Here is a 20,562-nt window from a genome sequence, read left to right as displayed (position 1 = left end):
CGCTTAGCGTCTCTAAAGGTCTTAATCCGGCCCTGGACAACACGTAACTGCATTAGAAATTGTCAGCAGGAATGTGGGGGGTTTTGACAGTTGGGTAGGGGACAATTTTGAGATCTCTGAAAGCAAAGGAGTTTGGGATTGCTGATTACATTAGGTGGATGTTTTTGCTAAAATGAACAATGAAATAGTTAAGAATGATGACATTTTAACTTATCTTTAGGTTTCAGAGTTACCACCCCAATAAGATTAATAATACATCTCTCTCTGAACTTTTGTTTGAGGCTGTTCACAGATTTTACTGCATTGGTTTCATCACGTTTCATAGTTTTTCTCCAACCATAAAGTCTAGAAACCAATTGTTTTAAATAAGAGTTTAGATTCTACAGCAAAGGGTAGATCCTATAGCTAATTCCAGATAAGGGCTGTAGAATTTCAGAATACACAGGCTCCCTGCTTAATACATGTTTCTCCTGTGAATATTTCCATTGCCCGTATCCTACAGATAGTGTCTCTACACATCCTTGTTCTTGTATGGTTATCCTGTACATGGGTGACCTATTTGTAAAGTACCATATATATAGTACAGTGCTGTATAAATAATAATGAATTACTTGTATGCAGTGTTGTTGTAGCCGTGTCGGTCCCAGGATATTAGAAAGAAGGTGGATGAAGAAATATCTTTTATTGGACCAACTTCTGTTGGTGAGAAAGACCAGAAGTTGGTCCAGTAAAAGATACTACCTCACCCACTTTGTCTCTCTAATGAACTACTTCTGAATTTATTATTTATTATTAATTATTTGTATTGCAGTAGTGTCTAAAAGCCCTGTTCATGGACCAGGACTATGCTAGGCACTGTTGAAACACATTACAGAAAGATGATGTCTGCCCTAACAAGCTTACAAACTAAAGTATAAGCCAAGAGACAACAGGTGGATACAGACAAATTAAGGAGCACAAGGACATAATGAGACAGTATTGGTTAGCACGACAGGGAGAGGTCTCAACATACTAGCTGCCTAGCTGTTGCCAAGCTTTTTGTAGCCATCACAGCAAAGGAGGAGAAATTTGACGGAGAACAATGAGATGGCTTTGTGGATGTTTATGGGAGCTCCTCCCATTTGTGAGGGGCAGCATGGTAGAAATCACAAAGGTACTTGTTTGAAAATTTTACAAGTGGATGATGAAGGCGGGTATCACTGAGAGTGGAGGCTGGAAATAACATCCTAACAGAAATGAGAAATGATGATGGTTAGGGTAAAGCTACACCTCAAAGTGCCTTGAAAGTGAAAATTACTGGTTTGATGCAATGAAGAAAGGGAGCCAGCTGAGGGCTGCAAGAGAGCTGCGACATGGCAAGAGCAACGAGCTAGGAACATGATCGTTGTAGCAGTGGTTTGAATTGATGTAAATAGGGCAAGAGTGCACTTGTAAAGTCCAGAAGATGATGATGCAGTAGGTTGGGACAGGATATGATGAAGGACTGGATTAGAGTTTTAGCGGAATGGATGGATAGGAAAGGCTGTATCTTAGGCCTGGTCTACACTACGGGGTTAGGTCGAATTTAGCCGTGTTAGGTCAATTTAAAAATGACTGCGTCCACACAAGCAACCCTGTTCCGTCTACCTAAAGGGCTCTTAAAATCGACTTCTGTACTCCTCCCCGACGAGGGGAGTAGCGCTAAAATCAACCTTGCTGGGTCGAATTTGGGGTAGTGTGGACGCAAATTGACGGTATTGGCCTCCGGAAGCTATCCCAGAGTGCTCCATTGTGACCGCTCTGGACAGCACTTGGAACTCCAATGCACTAGCCAGGTACACAGGAAAAGCCTCTTTCTGTAGGAATAGAGAGCACCTTTTGATGACTTACAAGAAACCTCTTCAGCCATTTTGGGAATGGCATTAATAAAAGCCAGAATTTCCTTCCTTTATCTTCAATCTGTGGCAGCACATATACATGGTGATAAGCCAAATTCAGGCTGGTGTAAGTGGGTGTTTGGAAGGGTCTCTTATGTGTAAGGAATTGCAGGCTGAGGCTGCTCCCAAAAGGTGATGGGGTACATGAGAACCAGGGCCGGCTAGACAGTTTTTTCCACCCCAAGCAGTGAAAAAAACTGCCGCCGTAGACGGCAAAAGGAAGTTGCCGCCCATTTGCCGCCGCGGCCAGCAAAGGGGAGAAGCTGCCGCCAAACTGCCGCCCCTTTCTAACTGCTGTCCCAAGCACCTGCTTGGAACGCTGGTGCCTGGAGCTGGCCCTGATGAGAACCCATAGTATTATGGGGTGTAATGTTTTTAATCTTATAGGTGGCAATAGGAGTCTAGAGATCATTCATTGTGTATCAATATATTTTTCCTATTGGCTGTTCAACTTTCCCTTCCCTTTTCATTTTGTATGGTGAATGAGTAGGATTTTACTGCAGTATATGCAGGAGTCAAGAGCTCACAGTGGAAATACAACAGGGTAACTTTATAGAAGCTCGGCCTTGTGGGATCCCTGTTGTGGAGTAACGCCACTTGCTCTCTTTATGTCGGCTAGTTAGGTGATGGCTGTTGATACGAGAGAAGTTCAAGTAATCCTGTTATACCAATAAAATAAAAACCAGCAGGATCTTATTAAAGGGGAAAAGGCAAAATGCCACATTTATTGTGAATACAGAAAGAATCATAGTAAGCAGTTAGTTATAGCTATAACATTCCATTCAATTTCATATTTATATACACACACACACACACACACACACGCACAGGTTCTGCAAGGTTGTTACCATAGTTAGCCTTAGAGTTGCTCATGCCAAGCCACTGGCCAGGTGGCCTGGACATGAGGAGGGAGCAGGGCCTTGTCAGATACACATCTGATGCTCCTGGAAGTTGGTTTGCAGAATCAGACCCCAAAGTTCTCACTTTCTAGAGTCCATTTTTATAGGAATTTCTTCCTATGCCAGTCTGTGGGAATTGCTTCATCATGCTGTTGCTGAATCAATCAGCAGATGGCACATTCCTGATGGCTCCGTGCTGCCAGATGTTATCTTGTTCTTTGGTTCTCCTATTCTTGAGGCTGTTGGGTGGATTCCAGTCTGCCCTCCGGGGGTCCTCTCATTGTTTCCACTTGACGCCTTCTTCAGCCGATGGACACTGGATTCTTAGGCTGGCACCTCCCTGATCATTCAGTTATTATCCACACCAAGCATCCATCCACATACATCCTCTATCTCTATTTTAATCACAATTGTTAACAAAGCAAGATGAATACAACAAAAGGGCAGGGAGTCTCTGGGTGCTGTTTCTGTTGTTACAGAGTATTGCTTTGAGTCTCTCTCTCTGTGAATAGTTGTTACAAAGAATTGCTTTGAGAACAGACTCTGTCTTAGAATGTACTAGGGCTTGCAAGTTTCACACAGAGAGGGAGAGAACCAGTACCAAAAACCAAGAGACCTCTTAATTAGTAATACCCTGGAATTTAAACTATGGGGAATCAAACTCATTTGTGATTTTAATACAGAACTTCTTTAATATGATCCAACAATCCAACCAGCTTTAAGGCTGTGAGGTGTAATGATGCAGGGTCCAGGTGTAGAATCTTGCCTTGATGCTGGCAGGGAAGGAAGCAGGAGGGTGATTTGCAGATAGGCTGACAGATCCATTGGGTTGGAGAACCAAAACTGCCTGGTCCATACTGAGTTTATCATGATCAGAAGACAGATGTCCTGCTTCAGTTTTCTGAGAACACTGGTATCACTGGAATTAGTGGGAAGACATAGAACAGTCCTGGTACCAGAAAAAGGAGAACATCCACTGGAGCAAAACATCCAGTATTTGTTGTTTTTGAGACATATAGCAAATAGAATCACTGTTAGGAAACCTCCTCTCCTTCCTGACTGCCCCCTTGGGACCCCTGCCCCATCCAATCCCCCTGTTCCCCGCCCTCTGATCGCCCCGACCCCTATCCACCACCCCCTGTTCCCTGCCCCCTTACCGCACTGCCTGGAGCACTAGGTCAGGCTGTGGCTATGTAACTGCACTGCCCGGCCACCCAGAGCGTTGCACTGGCGGCGCAGCATGCTGAGGCTGCAGGAGAGGGGGAACGGCAGGGGAGGGGTCGGGGGCTAGCCTCCCGGGCCAGGAGCTCAGGGGCCGGGCAGGAGGGTCCCGCGGGCCGGACGTGGCCCGTGGGCCGTAGTTTGCCCACCTCTGATCTAGACCATCCCTGACAGGTGTTTGTCTAAACTGTTCTTAAAAAATCTCCAATGATGGAGGTTCCACAACATTCCCTAGGCAGTTTATTCTAGTGCTTAACCACCCTGACAGGAAGTTTTTCCTAATGTTCAACCTAAACTGCCGTGGCTGCAATTTAAGCCCATTGCTTTTTGTCCTATCCTCAGAGGTTAAAGAGAACAATTTTTCTCCCTCCTCCTTACAACAACCTTTTATGTACTTGAAAACTGTTATGTCCCCCCCCAGTCTTCTCTTCTCCAGACTAAACAAACCCAGTTTTTTCAGTCTTCATTCATATGTCGTGTTTTCTAGACCTTAAATCATTTTTCTTGCTTGTCTCTGGACTTTCTCCAATTTGTCCACATACTCCAGTTGAGGCCTAATCAGTGCAGAGTACAGTGGAAGAATTACTTCAGGCGTCTTGCTTACAACACCCTGCTAATACATCCCAGAATGATGTTTGCTTTTTTTTACAACAGTGTTACCCTGTTGACTCATATTCAGCTTGTGATCCACTATGACCGCCCCCCAAAATCCCTTTCCAAAGTACTCTTTCCTAGGTAGTCATTTCACATTTTGTATGCATGCAACTGATTGTTCCTTCTTAAGTGGAGTACTTTGCATTTGTCCCAATTGAATTTCATCCCATTTACTCCAGACCAATTCTTCAGTTTGTCCAGATAATTTTGAATTTTAATTTTATGCTCCAAGCACTTGCAACCCCTCCCAGCTTGGTATCATCCACAAATTTTATAAGTGTACTCTCTATGCCACTATCTAAATCATTGATGAAGATATTGAACAGAACCGGACCCAGAACTGATCCCTGCGGGGCCCCACTTGATATGCCCCTTCCAGCTTGATTGTGAACTGTTGATACCTGTACCATTCCCAGAGAGTAGTTATGTGCTGTTCAAGAAAGTTGCAGAAGCTGTCTGAAGCCTGCATCCCAAGCACGGGGAACAAATTTGTAGGGAAGGGTTGCAGACCAAGCTAGATGAGCAAGCATCTCAAACAGGTGACTAAGAGAAAGCGGAAGCCCTATAAGGAATGGAAGGTGGGAGGAGATCAGCAAGGAAAGCTACCTCTTGGAGGTCAGAAAGCGTAGGGTTGAAGTGAGAGCTACCAAAAGCCAAGTAGAGTTTAATTCCCTTGCAAAGGGAATTAAAATCAGTAGTCAAAAGTTTTGTAGCCATATAAATAAGAAGAAAACATGGAAAGAAGAAGTTGGACCACTAAGCACTGAAGATGGGGTGGAGATTAAAGATTATCTAGGCATGGCCCTGTCCAACACCTAAATAAATACTTTGCCTCAGTTTCTAATGAGGCTAAGGAAGAGCTTAAGGGTAGTTGCAGGGTGGCTAATGGCAATGAGGATACGGAGGTAGAAATTACCACATCCGAGATGGAAATCAATTTTAACAGTTTAATGGGACTAAACTGGGGGCCAGGATAATCTCCATCCAAGAATATTAAAGGAACTGGCACATGAAATTGCAAGCCCGGTAGCAAGGATTTTTAATGAATCTGTAAACTTGGGTGTTATACCTTTTATGACTGTAGAATTGCTAACATTGGTCCTATTTTTAAGAAAGGGGTGAAAAAAGTGATCCAGGAAACTACAGGCGTGTTAGTTTGACCTCAATTGTGTGTAAGGTCTTGGAACAAATTTTGAAAGAGAAAGTAGTTAAGGGCATAGAGGTGAACAGTAACTGAGATAAAATACAACATGGTTTTACAAAAGGTAGACCAATGTTGTCTCCTTCTTTGAGAAGATAACTGATTTTTTAGACAAAAGAAATGCAGTAGATCTAATCTATCTGGATTACAGTAAGGCATTTGATACAGTTCCACATGGGAAATTATTAGTTAAATTAGAGAAGATGGGGATTAATATGAGAATTGAAAAGTGGATAAGGAACTGGTTAAAGGGGAGACTACAACGGCTCTTACTGAAAGGTCAACTGTCAGGCTGGAGGGAGGTTACTAGTGGAGTTCCTCAGGGATCAGTTTTGGGACCAATCTTATTTAACAGTTTTATTACTGATCTTGGCACAAAAAGCATGGGTGTGCTAATAAAATTTGCAGATGACACAAATTTGGGAGTATTGTCATACGGAGGAGAACTGGAATATTATACAAGACGATTTGGATGACCTTGTAAACTGGAGTAATAGAAATGGGCTGAAATTTAATAGTGCAAAGAGCAAGGTCATGCGTTTAGAGACTAACAAGAATTTTTGCTATAAACTGGGAACTTATCAGTTGGAAGCAACAGAGGAAAGACCTGGATATATTGGTTGATCAGAGGATAACTATGAGCAGTCTATGTGATGTGGCCGTGAAAAGCTAATGCACTACTAGGGTACATCAAGAGAGGTATTTCCAGTAGAGACGGGGCAGGGTTAGTACCATTATACAAGGCACTGGTGAGACCGTGTGCAGTTCTGGTCTTGCATTTTTAAGAAAGATGAATTCAAACTGGAACAGGTGCAGAGAAGAGCTACAAGGATGATCTGAGAAATGGAAAACCTACCTTATGAGTGGAGATTCAGAGAGCTTGGCTTGTTTAGTCTAACCAAAAAGAGGCTGACAGGATTGCTCTCTATAAATATATCAGAGGGATAAATACTAGAGAGGGGGAGTAGTTATTTAAGTTAAGCGCCAATGTGGACCCTAGAACAAAGTAATATAAACTGGCCATCAATAAGTTTAGGCTTGAAATTAGACAAAGGTTTCTAATCATCAGAGGAGTGAAGTTCTGGAATAGCCTTCCACGGGGAGCAGTGGGGGCAAAAAACCTAACTGGCTTCAAGACTGAGCTTGATAAGTTTATGGGGGGGATGGTAAGATGGGACTGCCTACAATGGCATGTGGCCCATCAGTGACTGCCAGTAGCAAAAATCCCCAATGGCTGGAGCCAGGACACTAGACAGGGAGGCTCTGAGTTACTACAGATAATTCTTTCCCAGGTATCTGCCTAGTGGGTCTTGCCCACATGCTCAGGGTATCACTGATTGCCATATTTGGGGCCAGGAAGGAATTTTCCCCCAGGTTAGATTGGCAGAGTCCCTGGAGGTTTTTCACCTTTCTCTGCAGCATGGGTCATTTGCAAGTTGAAACGAGTGTAAATGGTGAATTCTCCGTAACGTCAAGTCTTTAAGCCATGATTTGAGGACTTTAGTAACTCAGTCAGAGGTTAGGGGTCTATTTCAGGAGTGGGTGGGTGAGGTTCTGTGGCCTGCATTGTGCAGGAGGTCAGACTAGATGATCATGATGGTCCTTTTTGACCTTGGAATCTATGAGTAACGGGAAGTGGCTGTGCAAATGGCAGACAAGCCAAGAAAATAAATATTTCCACCACCCCCAACAGCAGAAGGATGGAGGAAGGGAGAGGCTCTAACAGAGACCCTCTCCTCCTCCTCTCCCCCACCCCCAAGGGCTGTAGGTTCGGGTATGGATAAAAAGAGTCAACATCTCCCAGGAGTAGGTTTGGGTGGGAATTAGCCCCCGCCCCTAACCATAATGGACAAAAACAACGAGGAGTCTGGTGGCACCTTGAAGACTAACAGATTTATTTGGTCATAAGCTTTTGTGGGTAAAAACCCCACTTCTTCAGATGCATGGAGTGAAAATTACAGATACAGGCATAAATATATTGGCACATGAAGAGAAGGGAGTTGCCTTACAAGTGGAGAACCAGTGCTGACAAGGCCAATTCAGTCAGGGTGGATGTGGTCCACTCCCAATAAGTGATGAGGAGGTGTCAATACCAAGAAAGGGAAAATTGCTTTTGTAGTGAGCCAGCGACTCCCAGTCCCTATTCAAGCCCAAATTAATGGTGTTAAGTTTTCAAATGAATTGTAGTCTGCAGTGTCTCTTTGAAGTCTGTTTTTGAAGTTTTTTTGGTGAAGGATGGCTACTTTTCAATCTGTTATTGAATATCCAGGGAGATTCAAGTGTTCTCCTACTGGCTTTTGTATGTTACCATTCCTGATGACTGATTTGTGACCATTTATTCTTTTATGTAGAGACTGCCCAGTTTGGCCAATGTACATGGCAGAGGGGCATTGCTGGCACATGATGGCATATATCACATTGGTAGATGTGCAGATGAATGAGCCCCTGATGGTGTGGCTGGGTCCTCTGATGGTGTCTCTAGAGTAGATATGGGGACAGTGGGGGGTGGGGGAGGTGCTGAGAACAGCCCCCAGCCCATGCGGCTCTTCCTGACCCAACTCTGGCTGGGGAGACCTCAGAGCTGCAGGCTGGCCATGATAAGAGCCATGTGGGCAGCTGTGGGGACCCTCCACCTGCCCTGGGTGGGAGGCCCAGGGGGCAGGCACACGGGCTGCTCTCCTCAGGCCCCCTGCACCACGGGCAGGTGGAGGGTCCATCATGGCTCCCCATAGCTGCCCGCGCAGCTCTTACCATGGCCAGGCTGCGGCTCCGAGATCCCCCCACACCTGGCTGGAGCCGGGTCAGGGAGAGCTGAGTGGGCAGCTGTGGGGAGCTGGCGTGGACCCTCCACCTTTACCTCCCCTGGGCCAGGGGGGACAACATAGGCAGGCGGCTGTTTTCGGCTTCGGTCCCACCCCCACCCTTTCCAGCCCCCGCTCCCCAACTTTTGGGAAGGCTCTTACGCCCTTAGTCAGATCTGGTTCTAAGCAGACACTGAACTCAAGTGGTCCCTGGGATGGGAGGAATCCCCTGGAAAGCTACAATAATAAGGAAATGCAACGTCATGTATAGTATGAGAGTGTTCAGGCTGTGTCAGAACTTGCTGTGAAGTTTTTACTAGTGTATATTATTGGCCTTTTAAAATCAATTAATGTTTGTACAAGTGCATTGAATAGATAAAGTGCTGCATGGAACTACTGTCATAACAGCCTGAATGCCAGCAACAGTTCTAGTTAAGGTTAATTCAGTTTCCATCCTAAAGCCATATTTTCAGTCACTCATAATTTTCTGATACTGATATATACCAGAATGAAACTTTACAGGACTCTCTCTGTCTTAAGGTGAATCATTTTTTGAAAGGCTAGTACATTTTTGGATATGATGAGTGGAAAAAGATACTTTCTGTCAAAACAGTTTTTTTCAAAGTTGTTTTTAACAGCTCTAGCATGAGGATAGAATGTTTAAAAATGGCAGGGAAAAGGCAAAGTGCTTTTCAGTAATGAAAAATATTCTCTGACTAGAGAAATAACTTTATAATTCAGAATTCTTTGTGCCTGACCCTTGCTTGTTCTGTTGATGCCTCTTGGGATACTTGCTATTCCACCTTTTAATTACACAATACTAATCACAGCTGTCACCTGAGATGTAGCCAACTGTTGCTGAGACAGAGAAAATAGATGACCTTGACAGCAGTCACTCCAGAGTGACAGAGGACATAAATCCACCTAACACTGCTGAGTAGGACTGGGGCCATGGTGGGTCCACACCGATAGGTCTGTGACTTTTGGTTTAGAGGGTGCTATGGACAAATCACAATTCCAGCTGGAAAAGGTAGGGCAGTAGGCAGTTTAGATACTTTCCAGAATAATACAACTAATTCTGCAGAGTATAAAGAACGTTACACTTAACTGGTCATTTGGCTCATGTCTTGCCTGTAAGACTGGAAAATACTGAAGAGTGCTCCTCTTAGATAATCTGAATGCATCTGAAACCCAAGTTACTGAAGACAGTTACCAGCTGGGATGGGACCCCACCACCAGATCACTTCCAGTGACAGTAAGACAATTAAAGCTTCTATATTAGCAAAACTTGATTATGAGGTAAGAGAGAAAGAGTCTTGTGTAGAAGCTACAGTTGTTGGAATGAAGCAGCATCTTAATGGGCTTGAACCAAACCCCATAGAAGACAATGGAAAGACTCCCACAAACTTCATTAGGCGTTGGATCAGACCCTAGGTTCAGATGAGCATAAAACAGATGCAATTACATAAGCTAAAATAAATCACTAAAAGCTACATTTGAGACAGCAGGTGCTTTGATTGTACTAACAGGATGGTAAAATAAAAATATGACCGTGCAAGACAAGAGAATAAAACAAGCACGAAAAGATGGATTACTTTAAAGCTAATTAAACCATATAATCATTTTGCATTGCAATAGTGCCTAGAAACCCTAATTCAGGACTGGGACCCAGTTGTGCCAGGTGTTGAACATATGTGTACACAAATTCACGATCCATTTTGGTGAATTTCACACTCCTAGGATTTTAAAAACCATAAATTTCATGATTTCAAATATTTAAATGTGAAATTTCAATGTGTTGTAACTGCAGGGGTCCTGACCCAAAAAGGAGTTGCGGGTGGAGGGGGGTCGCAAGGTTATTGTAGGGGCGGGTTGTACTGCTACCTTTACTTCTGCAGTGCTGCTGGTGGCAGTGCTGGCATCAAAGCTGGGTGGCTGGAGAGCAGCAGCTGCTGCTGTGAAGGCCGAGCCGCCGCCAGCAGCAGCGCAGAAGTAAAGGTGGCATGGCATGGTGTTGCCACCCTTACTTCTGCGCGGCTGCTTGTGGGGTGCCGCCTTCAGAAGTGGGCACCCGGCCAACAGCCACCGCTCTCTGGTCACCCAGCTCTGAAGGCAAGCGCGCAACCTCCTTAAAATAATCTTGCGACACACCCGCCCCCCGCCAGCAACTCCCTGTTGGGGCAGGACCCCCCCAATTTGAGAAACGCTGGTCTCCCCGGTGAAATCTGTATAGTATGGGGTAAAAGCACACAAAAGACCAGATTTCACCGGTGGAAGACCAGATTTCGTGGTCCGTGACACGTTTTTCATGGCCGTGAATTTGGTAGGGCCCTGCGTATGAATAATGCTCTAAAGTGTTTATAATCTAAGAGAATATCAACTGCAGAAATACCCAGACAGGTAACTGGGCTTGTATTAACAGTAAGTGCAACTAGAAGAGCACCGTTCTGAGGGAATGCTACGCAATAATTAACCCACAGCTGACATTCTCCCTGCTCCGTTAAAAGAAAACAATTTAAAATGTATATTGCAACTTATAAAAACTGGGCAAATGGATCACTGGCAGTGAAAAGCAGACTGAGAAAAATCCAAACAATCAGGGAATGAAAGCTGCTCAGGAACCAGAGAATTATACGAAAATACTTGTTGCAACTAATCTAGTCACTGACACATGGAACAGCTTGAAAAGTAGGTAAGGTCAAGGAGCTTTAAAATTGTGGAAGCGCTTGTATTGCTAAAGCCTACTGTGCTGGAGTGCATTGTTCAAATTACAAGACAAAAATTAACTGTTATGTTGGGGCCAGGCTACAAAGTCCTCTCAAGGAATCTAACAGAGTGAATGTAATTCTGGTGCACTGTCTGCAACTGTCCTCAAAGAGAAGAAAAGAATCTGAAAGAAAGCTAGCAACAACAGAGAATTGTTTCTTGAATATGGGAAAATTTTAATTCTCCCTGACCTGAGCCTTCACAATCAGATAAGGAGACATGAGATAAATGTTAAAACAATTCCAAGAAGAGGGCATCAAAGCTTCTTTCCCTGTTCCCTGCAACTATGCATGTGCATTACAAAGAGAAACCTTCCATTATTTCTGGACTTCCTCTTTTTTTTTCTTTTTCTTTTAAACTTAACCAGGAGGAGTGTGTTACATTTAAAAGAAACTGAATAAAACTCTAAGTGACCCAGGACTGAGTATGTGAGCCATAGGCTTTTTATCTTCTATATACATCTTTGGTAAACAATTTAGCAATTATTCACAGTGACTCATGAGACAGGAGGAAATTTAATTAAGCAAAGAATCTTGGTGGGCTTTTGGACTTATTTTCATCTTTTTAAAATTTGTTTTAATACACTAAGTGTAAAACCACCATTAGGAAGAAAATTATAGAAGGACTATTTCAGATTAGAAGAGTTATAAATACATAGTCTCTGATTTGGCACTATGGGTGGAGAAAGGAAGATATCATCCCCCAGTTTAACAGTTTTAAAGGTTCTAAAACTGTTTTAAAACCTCAATCCTGCAAACAATTAAGCAGAGCTTACCTTTCAATGCTTCAGATAGTCCCACTGTAGTCAATGGGACTATTCACAGGCTTAAAGTTAAGTGTTTGCAGAACTGGATCATAGCTCTTTAAAATGTTTCCCTATTGACATCAGTAATTATAAGAAAATATGTGAGAGCCCCTTGGAATTTTATAAGAATGAAACCAATAGGGGTCTACAGAAATTACTCTTTCAACCTATACAATATGACAATTATATCCCCTATACGAATTCATATAAAATCAGGGAGTCTCTTCTCTATTAAGTTTACAAAATGCATACAAGGTTACCATTTTCTATTATGTTCTATAGGTCTCTTTCATAAGGCATAGAAGATCAATTTTAAAATAAGGTAATTTTGTTATTTTATCTCTTCCTAAACAGAAGTCAGACAAAAATTATAATGTTGAGAAACAAAGATCTTTGTTTCATGTACTTAAAATAGATAAATAAATACTTATTAAAACTCTGAAAATATCTGAATATTTAGCACTGGTTAGACACTTAATTCTGTTTGTCATTTTGGCTGTAAATCAAAATTGATAAAGAATTTTGAAGTGTGATGTTGGCTGCATTTATCACAGAAGTTTAATATACCTGCAATAGTATTTGTAAAAATAATGGTTTCCGGTATCTAAGGAGTAATTCTGTGTTCTTGTTTCTTGCTGTAGGGCTGAGCTGTCCATCTTTTCTTCAGCAGAAGGTTAGGATGTACATGAGGTCCTGATCCTGCAAACATTTAAACATGCTTAACTTCATGGATTGTCCCACTGAAATCAATGGGACTGCTTGTGATAGTGAAGTTAAGCATGTGTATAAGTGTTTGAAGGATTGGGGCTTTACCAATCCCAACAGAGTATTCTCAGTGTACATGCTGCTACTGAACATTGCAGGGAAATGGTTTTAAAAAGAAGTGCCATTACAAACATTTTGTTTAGGTAGAACTTGCTATCACTACATCAGAAATGTTTCAGAGTAGCAGGCTTATGCTCAAAAAAATTTGTTAGTCTCTAAGGTGCCACAAGTACTCCTTTTCTTTTTACATCAGAAATGAAACTTGCATGTGCCCATAATTGACTGTGTGAGGGTTGCTGTAACTTGCACCCTCTCCTATGGGCTACTGCACTAGCAAGAATAGAGTGTAGGCTACATTGGTCATCACACCCCCTCCTATTCCTGAATGCCACCTGTGCAGGCAAAGGGGCATAAAGCTAACACTATGGCTCATATACAGAGTTTCTTGTGTCTACCCTGGAGAGGATGATCCTTACAGCTCCTGTGCACCAGCAAATTCCCCTGATGCTTGGATGCAGGGTTTCAGTTTCCTCCTTTAAGGGTTATGCCCCCGGATCTACATATGAAAGGGAAGTTCTCAGATGAGTTACTAACAAAGGAATCAATGTAAATACTCAAGGCTTGTCTTCACTGCTAAAAAATGTACAACTTTTACCTCAGGGTACCTAACACACAGGAGCTATCCTGAGGTTAAAAAAACAGTGAAGACAAGGCACTTCAGTTTTACTGCAAAATTAACTCACCAACGTAATCCCAGGTGGGGATATAGAGATGACCTCAGCCAGTTTACCTTCTGATAAATCTGAAGTGACTTGTCCTCACTGGTATTTACCTTGGGATAGCTCAATCTTGGTAATTACTGAGATGAAAAATTTACCTGTTTTTAGCATGGAAGACAAAGTACCAAGCTGAGGGAATGTGAGTGATGAAGTGATGTGATGAAATGATGAAGTGAGTGAAGACTCACATCATTGTAGATATAAAATGCTGCTTTTGTTCAAAGCATTGCAAAAGCTCATTAAAATAAAGTATCTTTAAAAAAACCCCACAAACTTTTTCTTTTTTGGATGTATAGTCTTGCTATTAACTTGCAGTGTGACACAACCAGGGCCACTCCATCTCTGGTCCTTATGCAGGTATGCAGGGAGGAGGACACACAGAGCCATCCCCCCTACCTCCCACTCCACACAAGGGTTAGAGATAGTCCTGTGCTTGGGAGAGGAATCAGAGGAACCATGTCTCTCAAAGTGTATGATGATATCCCTTCAATGCAGGTCCTAATCACCAATTTCAAATAAGTATTTAACTGGCAATCAACGAATAGTGTGCTTTTCTCATTCCTTAATAAAAGTCAACATGAGAATTAGAAAGATGAAAGAAAAATTTGGATACTAAATTAGGCCTGGTCTACATTACCAAGTTTTGTCGCCCAAAACTGCTTTTTGTTGACCAAACAGTGCGGGAGTACACACTGCGATGCAATTTTTGTTGGGAAAAATGCCCAGTATTGATGACTAAATGCATCTACCCCGATGAGCGACTTACGTCTTTTTCCTCTACTTTTTTTTCAACAGAGTGTCAGTGTAGACACCACGCTTGATTTCATCGCTTTTATTGGCCTCCAGGAGGTGTCCCACAATGCCCATCATGACTGCTCTGGTCAGCGGTTTGAACTCCACTGCCCTGCAGCCAGATAAATGACCATCCACCCCTTCCCCTTAGAAGCCCTGGGAATTTTTGAAATTCCATTTCCTGCTGGCTCCGTGTGGAGAGGTCTCCTCGCATCTTCCCAGGTTACCATGGCAGGTTATCACACCAAACACTATCCCGCTTGGACCACTGCGGAGCTGTTGGATCTGCTCAGTATATGGGGAGAAGAGGCTGTGCAGTCCCAGCTGTGCTTGAGCCGTAGGAAATGGGATACCTACAGGCACATTTCTCGAGGCTTGTGCAAAAAGGGCTATGATCAGGACACGCTGCAGTGCAGAGCGAAGATAAAGGAGCTGAGGCAGACGTACCATAAGGCGACAGAGGCAAACCGATGCTCTGGTGCTTCACCTAAGACCTGCCAGTTCTGTAAGGAGCTGAACACTATCCTCAGTGGTGACCCCACCTCCACTGCCAAGAGATCCGTGGATACTTTGGGGGGAATGGATGCAGCAAAGAGAGGACCTAACCCGGAAGACGAAGTTACTGATGAAGAGGTGGAGTTAGACGAGGATGTGCAGCTCCCGGTGGGGTTGCCCAGTGGGGCAGGCAGCCAGGAACTGTTCTCCACTCCAGAAGTGTCTGGCCAGTCGCAGCAGACACTCTCCGGGGAGCAAGAAGCAGGAGATGAGATGCCTGGCAAGTGGCTGTGGTTTGTGTAGTGCGGAGATGGGTTCAGGGTATAGAAATGTGGGAGTCTGGTGGTGTTTCTGTGAGCTGGACATTTCCCTGTGTAGCTAATCAGTACAGCGGAACAGGGTGTTGATGCAGCCAAAATCTCCCACCAGGAATCCTCCAGAGAGATCTCCAGGAAAGTTTCCTGGAGGTACTCAGTAATCCTCTGCGGCAGGTTGCATGGCAGAGAAGCTTTGTTCCATCCCCCATGGTAGGAAACTTTCCCACACCATTCAGCAATCACTTGTGCGGGGACCAAAGCGGCACATAGGCGAGCAGCATAGGGAGCAGGGTGGAAGCCACAAGCATGGAGTAGATGTACCCTCGCTTCCCTGCTTACCCTTAGCCGTGAGATGTCTGCTAGAATGACCCCTGCCTGTGGAAAAGTGTGGGAGAATTTTAGAATTTATTCCTTAGAATGCTGCATGAGCCTTGCAGACACTGTGCTCTCTTTTCCCCATTGTGGAGCAACCCCCCCTCTCCCACCAACACTCACCATGCTTTAGCTGTTCACAGAGATGTGTGCCTGGCTAGGGTCAGTGAGACAGTGATTACAATGTTGCAAAGGGTGAATTTAACTGAAATGTTACTATGCTGTGCATGAATTTAACAATCCTGCTTCTGTGCATTGTCCCCTGTGCTTCCCCAGATGTGGACTTCAGGAGCATCCCATGCACCCCTGCCGAGCATCTCCACCAGATAAGAAAGCGCCCAAGACACAGCAAAGAAGACATGTTCCAGGAGGTACTGCAGTGTTCCAATGCAGAAAAAAGGGAACATAAGGAGTGCTGGGAAGCCAAATGGCAGGAGAGAAAAGAGATTCAAGCGTTTGTTAAAGACGCAACTGAGAGGATGATTAAAGTAATGGAGGAGCAAACGCAGATGCTGCTGTCCTTAATAGAGCTGCAGACTGAGCAGGTCCATGCTCATCCGGCCCAGCAACACATTCAGAACACTTTTCCATGCCCCCATCCAACTCCACCTGCACGTTCCTATTCGCTTTGTGGGAGTTCTCGGTTTCCCCTTCACTCCACCCCTGCAGAGAACTTACAGTGATAGCTGGACCTACACACAGGTGTGAAGGTCTGTCCTTCCCTGGTTCCTCCTTTCCCATCAGGCGTTCATGTGAGCTCTTTCTTGTTCACTAAAATCGAGGTGTTCTTTAATGGTGAATCACCCTTTATATTTTTTCTACAAATTGAGATTGCAGGCACTACCAATACATGCACAGGCATTGTCATCATTTTCTTACAGGCATGTAAGGCCAAAAATGACACCATTGCATCCTAGGAAAACTAGCCCCTGTGACGGAGATATACATTATTGCTGCTCATTGTCAAAGTGCTGTCTCAAAGCCTCCCTGATTCGAACTGCCCCCCTATGGGCTCCTCTGACAGCCCTGGTATCTGGCTGTTCAAAATCAGTGGCCAAGCGGTCTGCGTCAGCACTCACAGAGATTATATGTAATGTACAGCACGCGGCTATGACCATGGGAATATTATCCTCATTAAGGTCTAGCCTGCCATAAAGGCATCACCAGTGTGCCTTTAATCTGCCAAAGGCACATTCAGCTGTCATCTGGAGCCTACTCCACCTGTTGAACTGCTCCTTACTCCTGTCCAGGTGTCCTGTGTAAGGTTTCATGAGCCATGAATGTAAGGGGTACGCCAGGTCTCCCAGGATCACAATGGACATTTTAACATCCCCCACTATACTCTTCTTGTTTGGAAAGAAAGTCTCCACTCGTAACTTTCTGTACAGGCCAGCGTTCCTGAAGATGCATGCGTCATGCACCTTCCCGGACCACCCCGCGTTGATGTCAGTAAAAAGCCCTCAGTGATCCACAAGCACCTGCATTACCATGGAGAAGTACCCCTTCCGATTGATGTACTCTGTTGCAAGGTGGTCTGATGCCAAAATTGGAATATGTGTATCATCTATCGCCCCTCCACAATTAGGGAACCCCATTTCTGCAAAGCCATCCACTATTGCACGCACATTTCCCAGAATCACGGTCCTTCATATCTGTAATTTCCCTGCACACTTGCATTAATGCAGCCCCAACGGTCGACTTCCCCACTCCAAATTGATTTGTGACTGATCAGTAGCCCCCAGCTTCCACACAGCGATTGCCACACACTTCTCTACCGAGAGGGCAGCTCTCATTCTGGTGTCCTTGCACTGCAAGTCTGGGGCGAGCTCTGCACAGAGTTCCAGGAAGGTGGCTTTCCGCATCTGAAAGTTCTGTAGCCACTGATCTTCATCCCACACCTGCATGACAATACAATCCCACTATTCAGTGCTTGTTTCCCAAGCCCCAAAGCAATGGTCTATCCTATGCAGCTGCTCTGTGAATGCCAAAAGCAATCTAAAGTTGCTCCTATTCATATCACTCAAAATGTTGGGCATCTGCAAGTCTCCTTCAGTTAGGAACTTGACAATTAACTGCATTGCCATCCACTATGTCTTCATGACAGTTAACAGTGCATAGGAGAGCAGTGCAGAATCCATCCCTTCCCACAAAGATGCCGGAGTGCAGAGCAGAGAATAGCTGTTGCAAAAATGATGCGAAAGAAAGCCGGAAGCCCATGGACTGCTTGGACATAAAGCAATGCATCACAGGACATTTAGCCAGGTCCCAAGATGTGCCGCAATCCTCTCTGCTTTCCTACAAGACCTAGCGACAGAAGGTGTCAAGCTGGACTGTGGGATAGGTACCCACAATGCAATGCTCACACTGTCAATGATGGTGCCCTCACTGTGGATGCAAGAAGGAGCAAGTGTAAACATGAGATTCCGATTTTATTATGTCGACTTTTGGGTGTCGCCATCACTTTTGTCAACAAAAATGGGTAGTGTAGATATTTGCTTAGTAACCATTGAGGTCAATACATTTGTAAGACCTGAGGCAAAATTATGTATTATCCTTGAAGGGTGTTAATATTTTCAATATGAGCAGATTGTAATCCCGTTACCTAGAAAAACAAGGGTAAGAGAACACTAAAAACATGGAGGAAAACTCTATAGACTGTTAGTGCTAGGATATAAGAGGGAAATGTAATATTTTACCCACCAGTCCATAGCTAGCAGGGTATCTTTGTCGGCAGTAACACTAAAGTAAGTTACAAGCTGTCAGTCATGGATATTAGAAGGGGAATCCAGTCAATGTTATGTTTCCAAAGACTTAAAAGAAAAAGAAACCAAATTGCTGCCCTCAAGCTTTAATTCACTTAGTTGGAAACCTTAACATTGTTTTGGACTATGTACCAAACAATTAGTAACTAAAATAATTTAGTGCAACTTCAAGAAGGTTGCAGTAGCCTCTCCACCATATAGGGACTTTTGAAAATGTCTTTGACAGATAGTTTCCCCTAGATTAAATACAATCTTATAAAAACTATGCATTTAGGGTCTGATCCTTCAATCCTTACTCATAAACTCAGCACCATTAACTTAAATGGGACTATCCACATGAATTACCATATGTCATCACTGCAGAGTTAACTCAGGCTCTCATTCAGGTGTTGCCCCAATCTCCCTCCCATCCACACACAAACCCTCTCTCCTAAGTTTAGTGGTGCTTTTAACCCTGGCTAGCTGGCTTATCTGGGACTGTAGGCTAAAGCTTGAAAGAGGCTTTCACTCAGATTGGTAACCCACCCACTTTGCAGTGAGGATGCAGACTAAATCACTTGAGTGCTGATAGTCCTCCTCCACTGCCTTTTCACAATTGCCCTCCCATCCTTGTCCAGAAGGTCAGATACGTTCTCCCACAATTCACTGGAAAGCATCATTGAGTAGCTCAGTTTACTGAATCACAAAGAACCTTCGGATATGGCTCCAGAAGTCCTAGTGCCATACATGGGTGAGTGCAGCACCAGTGAGGACACAGTAACTCGGGTATGGCTTTGCAGTGTTTCTGCTCACTCCTGAGACCCGGGTGCCAATCACCAGAGTTAACTCTGCAGGGAAGACATACCCATAGGGCTAAACAGTGCCCATGGGGAGCAATGGGCTGAAAGTTTTTAATATGCTACTTAAACCTTTGAGTAGTAGAATAAAGACTAAGACTAAGTCTGCACTAAAAAGTTAGGTCAACCCAACTATGTCACTCAGCAATATGAAAAATCCACTCTCTGAGCAACATACTTAAGCTGACCTAGCTCCCGGTGCAGAGAAAGCTAGGCTGACAGAAGTATTCTTCCAATGACTTAACTACCTCCTGCAATAATATTACTGAATTACTAGATTATCTACCAAGACAAGGTGGGTGAGGTAATATCTTTTATTGGATCAACTTCTGTTGGGGAAAGAGACAAGCTTTTGAGCTCTTCTTCAGGCTGTCTTTCATCTACACAATTTAGTCCAATGAAAGATATTACCTCACCCACTTGGTCTCTCTAATATCCTGGGACCAACATAGCTACAGCAACACTGCAAACAGCAATAGATTATCTAGCAGCATATAACTAATATGATAAAGTAAATCATGATACTCTAAAATAACGTTGATTGCAGTAAAAATAAAGAGTGTAAAATTCCATACAAATTCTTATTATTGACACCCCGGTTTTAACTATGATGGACAATAAATTAAACCAATTCTAACAACTTTTTAAACAGTTGGGACCAAATTCCATGCTGATGTAACATCTCAATCGATCCCATTACTGTGTAAATCAACCGGTAACTACATCCTACAGAGTGTAAATTGGCGTGGATTTATCCCAATATTTGTTACAGTAATTACACTATACCCAGAAGCAGGGTGGATAAAATTCATTGTTTAAAAAATAATAAAAATAAAACACATTTAATTTAAAAAATAAACCTATTTAAAATTAAATTTGAAATTGACAGCTTATGTTAAGGCCTAAACTTATTACACTCTGTTAAAATAATTTAAAATAAATACAAAAAATATTAAATGATACGTGTTTCCTGCCAAGTTTTAAAGAAAATCAAACTACTGAATTAGCAGAAGTTACTGGCTCAGGATCCAGAATTAGAGTTTGTTAAATTCTAAACCAGCTGTTGACAGGAGTAGCCTCTTCTGCAGCTGCAGAGAGAATATTTTCTTCATTTCAGTTTATTCAACTAATTCATTCAAAGTTAAGACAACAACTGAGAGTTGAAAAAGCAGAAAAGCTTG

General features: G+C 43.4%; 1 protein-coding gene across 1 annotated transcript; it reads left to right on the top strand.

The window, feature by feature from the left end:
* The first annotated feature begins 14,775 nt into the window (after positions 1-14,775).
* LOC141987075 (uncharacterized) lies at positions 14,776-16,799 on the top strand. Its single transcript, XM_074952117.1, has 2 exons — positions 14,776-15,374; positions 16,060-16,799. Exons 1-2 carry the CDS (start codon positions 14,828-14,830, stop codon positions 16,464-16,466), a joined length of 954 nt encoding a protein of 317 aa, XP_074808218.1. The 5' UTR covers positions 14,776-14,827; the 3' UTR covers positions 16,467-16,799.
* The last annotated feature ends 3,763 nt before the right edge of the window (positions 16,800-20,562 follow it).

This window comes from Natator depressus, chromosome 5 (assembly GCF_965152275.1).
Source record: "Natator depressus isolate rNatDep1 chromosome 5, rNatDep2.hap1, whole genome shotgun sequence".
NCBI classification, from domain to species: domain Eukaryota; kingdom Metazoa; phylum Chordata; order Testudines; family Cheloniidae; genus Natator; species Natator depressus.
Note: the sequence above shows the minus strand (reverse complement) of the source record. Positions and strands in the feature narration are given on the sequence as shown.